General features: G+C 42.1%; 1 protein-coding gene across 1 annotated transcript in view; it reads left to right on the plus strand.

Annotated features, from left to right (window-relative positions):
* The window catches only part of LOC109935038 (interferon regulatory factor 8-like), an 18,522-nt gene extending 10,439 nt beyond the window's left edge, over positions 1–8,083 (plus strand). Inside the window, exons 5-8 of the mRNA XM_048607340.1 lie at positions 409–469; positions 1,242–1,418; positions 2,564–2,716; positions 7,656–8,083. Of these exons, the coding sequence (XP_048463297.1) occupies positions 409–469; positions 1,242–1,418; positions 2,564–2,716; positions 7,656–8,083 (819 nt within the window). The remainder of the gene's footprint in view (positions 1–408; positions 470–1,241; positions 1,419–2,563; positions 2,717–7,655) is intronic.
* The last annotated feature ends 1,052 nt before the right edge of the window (positions 8,084–9,135 follow it).

Below are 9,135 nucleotides of genomic sequence, written 5' to 3' on the forward strand. Positions count from 1 at the left end.
CTGTACCAGCCCTCGAACTGAGCGGTGCTCCCTCTGTACCAGCCCTCCAACAGTGCAGTGCTCCTGCGGTACCAGCCCTACAATAGTGTGGGGCGATGTGCTCATGGACTCTTGAGTAGATCCTGATCCCACAGCCTTCTGACTCCAATGAGAGAGTGAAGGTGAGTGTGATCCCAAGGGAGACATGGCTAACCCCTTACATCATCCCCATTATACCAAGGGAATCAATGACCTTTCCACCTGTGCAATGATTACAAACTACTTGGTAAAAATGTTCATTGATGACCTATCAATGTGTATATAATCAGTTTCGGAGCTGAATATGATAGGAATGGATGAAGAGTTTTGTGATTTGGTAATGTTAACAGTCTGAAATACAGATGTCTCCTCTTGGTTCTGTTGAATCAGGGACAGTTAGAAGAATGGATTCCAGATTTTGATTTAATGAATCTGTCGGACAGTGCTGAAGGTTAGTACTTTACTCATTGATATTGTTTGGGTGTTATCTTGGTGAAGTTGAGCTGCATGAAATCCTGACGTGGAGAATCCACTGGGACACACAACTGGTCATTCCCAGCCAGCAGCTGAAGGGAGGTGAATAAGGGAGCCTTATTAGAACTGCCTGTGGGCGGGGGGAGCAGGAACGCATGCAGCCAAGTACCACCCCTCAAACTCACCTCCCGCCTTGCCCTACCACCACCACCACTCAAAGCACTGACCTCCATTAGGGTTAGTCTTGCCTGTTCTGGAGTGCTCCTCCCTGACTGAAATGGACCTCCAGGTGGGGAATCTTTTAATGAGAAAAGACTCACTTGCAGTATGGAATTAAAACCTCATCACAAGAAAACCAGACTTCCCAATTGAAACTTCATTCCACCACAATGCCCCCATCCTGCTAGACAACCTGCAAACTCTCCCACACGACCTTGCCCAGGCCAACATGTTGAGAGTTTTTTCCTTCAATTGCCAATTCCCAGTTCTTGACCTAAAGCAATGCTTCCTTTATAGAGAGCAATAAGCCATGTTCACATCTGGAGTGCAGAAAGGAGAGCTTGGCTCTAGAGACAGCACAGAACCAGAATGATGCAGCAGGTAAAGGTTTATGGGAGCTTCTAGAATACAAAATGCAAGAGTGACATCACTTTCAGAAGTGCTTCACTGATTGCAATGTACTTTGGAATGTTGGTAAATGTGTAATATTGCAGGGGGAAAAAAACTTCCTTTTTGTTCTTTCATTAAAGACCAAATGGCTCCTGGCCTGTTCTATCCGGCGAACATCTATAACCCAGCGATGAACGGAATCGACAGTCTCCAGGTGCCTCTGGACACCCATCCCCAGGAAGTTTTCAATGTGTCCCCAGCCCAAGTCGTGCCCACTGATGAGTACAGGGAACTGCCAAGTCACACATTCAACACAGGTAATTGCTGGAACCAGAATCAGGGAAGTGGTTGAGGGCTGAAGGGCATTTCGTAAAAATTCAAGTGTGATTCACTTGTCACCTGTAAAGGCTTTAATCATTACCTTAAATGGGGTGTCCTTACCCTGAACATGAAGACTAATTGGTAACCATTGCTATCCAGATGTACACTGGCACCATCTCTTTGCGTGCTCCAGTCCTTGCTGGGTACACTTCCCTGAAGGGTAAAAGGCCTTATCTTGGGTCCAGTGGCCTTTGCTATTTGTCCTTGAAAGATAAATTAGGGTTGCCAACTGTGATTAATGTATTCGTGGATGTTTCATCACGTGACTGGCCCCAAAACTTCACCATTGGCCATTTTACATCCATCCTTTGACATATGGCTGCCTTATGCTAATTAGAAAGTTAGAATATTAAGTACACAATTAGATGATGCTTGGGTGTCAGCCAGTCTCTTCCATTTTTGTTTTATGTAATGTCTGACAAAGAGGAATGTTCAAAGAAAATGATTTTAAATAAATCTTTTTTTTTAATGCCCCTATGATTCTTCTCTTGGGATTGCTGGTCCAACTGTGCCCTGGAGTTTGATCTTCAATTTTTGGAGGGTTGGCAACCCTAGGTGGACAGAATGGCTACCTTTTCAGTACAGATGAGAGGTATAAGGCAGAAGCCTGCCTTCTGGCCTTGTCACCGGGCAGCTCGTAGGGCTGGGCATTGTAGCTGCTCAGGAATAAGCTCCAGGACTCTTTCAAGGCATGGTCATGGGATGTTGGCCCTCTTCTTCACCAGGCCAAGAAACACAAAGCAGACTATGTTAATTCTTACCACTCAGCATAATAACACAGCACTAGGCAGAAGACAAAATAATGCAGTCTCCTGTTTGGCTTGGGTATGGGACCCTGTACAGCAAAACTAGTGAGGCTGTGAATCCTTCAGACCTCTTGACTTCAAATCCAGATGGAGCAGTCCGATGGAGAGGAAGGGTCTTCTGATCACACTCTAGACCCATGTCCTATTGACATGCACTTAAGGTCCACTTGGGGTCAAATCCATGCAACATTATTTGGGGAGGGTGCTGAAAACGGTGCATGCTAAGTTGATGTCTTTAAACAGTAAGAATCCGTGTTTTATGTTCCTAATATTAGACCAAACGTGGGAACCTCTGCATGTCCCAACATCTCATGTAATGGACAATATGGCCCAGGAGATGCCAGTACACTACCTTACTCCTGATGTCCCTCTGAATCCGGCTTCAGGAACACAGGTTGAAATTCCAATCGTATCTCAACTCCAACAAGGTATGTCAAGCCGAGAAATAGCTGAACCCTTGGGCCAACTAGTCCAATCTTTGCCCTTTCTATTTAAAAGTAAACGTTTTTAATGGAACATTTAGACAGAACAGAAAGATTTGCATTTCTGCAGCACCCTTCAGAAACTCAGAAACCCAAAATGCTTTACAACTGGTGAAGTACTCTTGAGACAAAAAAACTGAAGGTGCTGGAAATCGGAAACAAAAACAGGAGTTGCTGGGAAAACTCAGCAGGTCTGACAGCATCTGTGTAGAGAAAGCAGAGTTAATATTTCTTCAGAACGGTCAGAGTTCATGTATTCTTGAAGTGTCGCCACAATTCAGTTATATGAAATTATCTAGATACCACAGTTAGTGAAAAGCAAGATCCCATAAACAGCAGTGAGATAAAAACATGGAAAATAGGAGTAAACAGTAGGCTATTCACTGTTCATTGAGACAACTTTGCCATTCAGTCTGCTCATGGCTAATCTTCCATCTCATTACCACACTCCTGCTCTCTTCCCATATGCCTTGACATTTTTAATGTCTAGAAATCTACCTATTTCTTTTGTAAATATATGAAGTGACTTGTCCTCCATTGCCTTCTGTTGTAGAGAATTCCAGAGGATCATCACCTGAGTATACAAACTTCTCCTCATCTCAATCCTAAATCCTGTATCCTAAGACCGGCATCCTTTGTTCTTGACTCCTATCCCAGACAGAGGATACATCCAGTCCGTCCAGGCAGCATTTTATATGTTTCAATGAAATCTGTTCTCATTCATCTAAACTGGAGTGAATACAGCCTCCAATCGACCCAATCTCTCCTTATGCAACAATCCTGCCATCCTAGAAATCAGCCTTGTAAACCTTCACTGCACTCGCTCTATATTGGCAAGTATATCCTTTCTTAAGGAGACCAAAACTGTGCATAATATACCAAGTATGGTCTCATCAAGGCTCTGTACAACTGCAGTAGGGTTCCTTTGCTCCTGCACTCAAATCCTCTTGCAATAAAAGCCCACATACCATTTGCCTTCCTAATTGCTTGCTGTATCTGAATGTTTGCTTTGTGACTGCTGTAAAAAGATACATCTCTTTTGTACATCAACATTTCCCAATGTGTCACCATTTAAGTAATACTCTGCCATTGTATTTTTTTCTACCTCAGTGGATAACGTCGCACTTATTCACATTATATTGCATATGCCATGTATTTATCTATTCCTTCAAATTGTGTGAATTGCTTTGAAGCCCCTTAACATCCTCATCATCACTTTCGATCCCACCTGATTTTGGGTTGTCAGCAAACCTGAAATATTAGATTTAAATCGCTCTTCCAAATTGTTGATAGATATTGTGAATAGCTGAGGCCCAAGCACTGATCCCAGCAGTTCGCCACTAGTTTGAAAAAGATCCATTTATTCCAGTTCTGTTTCCTGTTAGCTAACCAATTCTCAATCCAAGCCAACATGTGACCTGATCCCAATTGTTTTGATTTTGCACCATCCTCTTATTTGTGGGATTTTATCTGAAAAGCTAAATACTCTACATCCACTGGTTCTTCCTCATCAATTCTACCAATACCTACCTCAAATTAATTTTGACTTTGTCTAATTCGGTTGATATTTTCGAAGTGTCCTGTTATCACATGCTTTATAATAGGCTCTAGCATTTTCCCTAATACTGATTTTAGGCTAGGATTAGGGTGCCACCCTCTAATCTGGCAGGAATATTCTAGAATCAACACAAATTTGGAAGATGACAATCAACGCATCTACTTTTTCTCCCTCTTTTAACACATTGGAATGTAGATTATCAGGGATTGGGCATTTATCAGTTTTCAGTACAATGAATTACTCCAGTATTGTTTTCACTAATACAGATGTCCACTTTCCCCTTCGCAATAGAGCTTTGGTTCCCTAGAGCTTTTTGGACATTTTTGGGTTGTCATCCATGAAGGCAGAACTAAAGTAGTTGTTTAATACTGTGCCATTTCCATGTTCTCCACTATCAGGTCTCCCATTTCTAACAATAAAACACCTATGAATAAAAGCCAAATATTGGAGATGCTGGAGATCTGAACTAAAAATAGAAAGTGCTGGAGAAACTCAACAAACCTGGCAGCATTTCTGTAAGGAGAAACATAGTTATCTTTTTGAGGCCAAAAGTACTTTCTTTTTTGAAGACTTAAGGGTTGAGTTGAGTTTCTTCAGCACTTTCTGTTTTTATTTAAATAAGAAACCTATGTTTGTCTTCACTAATCTTTCTCTTTTGACATAGTTGTTAAGCTTTCACAGTTTATTTTTATGTACCTTGCAACCAACTTTAGTCTCATACTCCTTTTTTCTCTCTCTCAATCAATCCCCTCATCTTTGTTTGCTGCATTCTAAACTACTCCCAATCATCAGACTTGCTACCTTTTCTAGCAGCATTATATAATTCCTTTTTGGATATTATCAAATAATCTGCCTTGTCTGATATTGGTGTGTGGATGAATATTGGAAAAGACGTTGGGAGAACTACCACACTCTTGCTGAAATAGAGCTATGACATCTTTACATCCAACTCAGAGGGCAGATAGGGAATTAGTTTTAATGCCTCATTCAAAAGATGGCACCATTTGACGGTTCAGTATATCCTCAGTGCTTCCCCTCCCAAAACATGGCCCATCCTCAAGTACTGGATGTCCAACAACACAGCCTTGGGGTGCAGGCTTACAGTTCCTTGAAGGTGGAGTTGCAGACAGACAGGGTAGTAATGAAGGTGTTTAGTGTGCTTGCCTCTATTAGTCAGTGCATTGAGTGTAAGAGTTGGAATGTCATGGTACAGGACATTGGTTAGGCTGCTTTTGGAATATTGCAATCAGTTCTGGTCTCCTTGCTATAGCAAAGATGTTGTTAAACTTGAAATGGTTCGGAAAAGATTTATAAGGATGTTGCCAGGATTGGAGGGTTTGAGCTACAGGAGGAGGCTATTTGGGGCTATTTTCCCTGGAGCATTGAAGGCTGAGGGATGACCTTATAGCGGTTTGTAAAATCATGAGGGGTAGGGATAGGGTGAATGGTCAAGGTCTTTTTCCCAGGGTAGGGGAGTCCAAAACTAGAGGTCATAGATTTAAGATAAGAGGGGAAAGATTTAAAAGGGAACTAAGGGGCAACTTTTCCACAGAGATGGTGGTGTGCGTATGGAATGAGCTGCCAGACGAAGTGGTGGAGGCAGTATGATTACAACAGTTAAAAGGCATCTGGATGGGTATATGAATAGGAAGGGTTTAGAGGGATATGGGCCAAATGCTGGCAAATGGGACTAGATTAATTTAGGAGATCTGGTCGGCATGGACCAGTTGAATGGAAGGGTCCGTTTCCATGCTGTACATCCCCATGACTCTACGACTGTATGACAATACTGCCACTGTGGGAATTGCTAGAGTCTATTATAGAGGATGTGACAACAGGACACTTAGGAAGTATCATTGAAAATAGATAAAGTCAAAATAGATTTACGAAGGGAAATCATGATTGACAAGCCCACTGCAGTTTCTTGAGGTAGTGAATAGTAGAATAGATGATGATTCCATATCTTTTAATACCCCTACCCAGCAAAAATCTGTCATTTTCCAGTTGAACCCTAGCCTTGGTAGCTTCTTGAGTAAAGTGTTCCAGATTTCCACTGCCTTCTGTGTGAAGAAGTGCTTCCTGACATCACAATATCACACCTGAAGTGTCCTAGCTCCAATTTTAAGGTTACATCCTCTTCTGCTGGGCTCTCCTATCAGTGGAAATCCTTTCTTTCTAACCATTGTTATGAAGCAGAGGTTGACCCACCCCCCCCCCCACCTCCTGATAACTAGAACCAAAACACCCAAAGAGGCTCACATTGTCCTATAATCTGTTAAAAGAAGTGTGAAAAGTGATATAACCTGCCTCTCACCTCACAATCTGTTATAAAGGAGTAGTTAAACAAAGTGAAATCCTTTCACTCACTCTATAAATCAACAAGTAACAATTTATTTATCTAACTCTAACAGTGAACAAATTAACAGAACTATGAACAAACCAAGCAATTCCCCCTTAACTACTAACTAATCCCTGAATAAAACAAAATTGTAATGGTATGCTGTTCAAATAAATACAAGTCCCACTTATATAAACCAAAATAATAATAATAATATAAATTAAAACTTAATCCCTCAAAATTGCAGCCAGGATATGTCTTCTGAAATGCTCCATGCCTTCGCCGCTGATCCTCAATCAGGAACGCCTTTCTCTGAATTCATGTGTCAGGAATGTTAGCCAAGAGTGCAGCTATACCTTTAGTTAGATGAAGCTTATTCTGAGAGTCCAGAAAATTCTGTGAGAGCCAGTGATTTCCTCTTGAAAGCTGATGGGTTCTTAACTCCAGTAGATGGCAGTTACACCGATTTTTCGAATGCAGTCTTCTTTTATACCCTTGATGACCTATGAATTTCTTACAGTTGGTTTGGTCCTAGATTGTCAAAACCATCAGATTTAAGTTTAATTGGTTTTTAGTTTCTAAGTGCCTGGTTTAAATTAATTGGCTGAGTTTCAAATGGGTTGTCTTAATAACAAAATAAACCACTGCCTGGGTTGTTAACCATATAGCCTTTTGATGCAATGTTTCAACTTCAGGAGTTCTCTGTGCACCTGCACATTTTTAAAAAATCTCCAAGCCTAGAAAAACACATCATCTTTTAAAGGGACCACACACCCTTCCTCCCTATCATTTTACAAACATCAAATACTCTACCCAACTTCACAACACTACACTATCAAATTCTTTCATCATTTTAATGAGATCAGTTTTTAATTTTCTACTTCTTTTTATCCTTCGTATCTGATTACTAGATCTGCTTAAACATTGCAAATTATTGCAAGGCAAAATCAAAAGCTGTCTGGTGATTAAACCTCTTTCTCTTTGTGCAGTTCTAAGAGATTTTGACCTTACCATTTACTACCGTGGCAAAGAGGTTTTTCAGAGCACAGTCAGAAATGCTTATGGCTGCCGCCTGTATCATGATGAAGAGAATGAGAGATTCGCTCAGCTGCAACAAATCAGGTTCCCAAGTACAGAGGAGATAAAGGATTGCCAACAGAAAAAGTTCACCAATTATGCCCTGTCAAACATGGCGGGAGGACTTCTCCTGGAGAGTAAAAATGGAGATCTTTTTGCCAAGAGACTGGGCAAGTGTCAAGTCTTTTGGACTGGCTCAGGGGCATCCATGAATGAGGAGTCACAGAAGCTGAACCGAGATGAGGAGATTAAATTATTCAGCCTGAAAGATTTCTTCACGGGTAAGTTTCCTGCTCATTGGCTTCTGTTGTTGATGTTCAAAGCCCTGGCTTCCTTGTAAATCTTGAATGTTGGAGATACAATCCAATCTTCCAGCCTCACCATGGAGTGTTTCTGCTGTCACTGCCTCGTTCTCCTTCTCAGTCACCTGGTCAAGGCTAATATCTTTGTCTGTGTGCTTTGATACACTTTCAGCTTCAAAATCATTTCCACATCGCCTTTCACTTGTGCTTTTAATATCCCGTTCAACATTCTTTAATATTAACCTATTTCACCCATTCAGAGATTTATTTTTGGAGGGTATGTGCTTGTCGATGGCTATCTGTGTGAATAGTTATTAGCCACCTCATTCCTTCTGCTTAAAAACACAACTCTTCAAATGTTTTCCAAAGGAGGAGAATGTAGGGTTGAGAGCAGCCACAGCAGCATGTACCAATCACACTGTCCATAAGGTATGATGGCGCATCTTCCAATCTGTTAAACACAATCTGTTTGGGATGGGATTAAAGAGTGCTGGGTTTAAACCCTGACTGCGAGAAGGCAGGCTGCATATCCAGCATTTTCCCCAACTCCTGGGTCAATTAGTTTAAAATTTGCCTCAAAACCCAGCCTCTGAGTGCAGTTAAAATGGAACGATTAAACCATGGATGTCCATTTTACCATGGATGTCCAGTCCCTCTACACCTGCATTCCCCATGCAGATGGCCTTAAGGCCCTCCACTTCTTCCTGTCCCGCAGGCCCGACCAGTCCCCCTCCACTGATACCCTCATCCGCTTAGCCGAACTCGTCCTCACACTCAACAACTTCTCTTTCAATTCCTCCCACTTCCTACAGACAAAGGGGGTAGCCGTGGGTACCCGCATGGGCCCAAGCTACGCCTGCCTCTTTGTAGGTTACGTGGAACAATCCCTCTTCCGTACCTACACCGGCCCTAAACCCCACCTCTTCCTCCGTTACATTGATGACTGTATCGGCGCCGCCTCGTGCTCCCACGAGGAGCTCGAACAGTTCATACACTTCACTAACACCTTCCACCCCAACCTTAAGTTTACCTGGACCATCTCTAACACCTCTCTCCCCTTCCTGGACCTCTCTGTCTCCATATCGGGCAA

This window comes from Rhincodon typus, chromosome 17, assembly GCF_021869965.1.
Source record: "Rhincodon typus isolate 14 chromosome 17, sRhiTyp1.1, whole genome shotgun sequence".
Lineage (NCBI taxonomy): Eukaryota > Metazoa > Chordata > Chondrichthyes > Orectolobiformes > Rhincodontidae > Rhincodon > Rhincodon typus.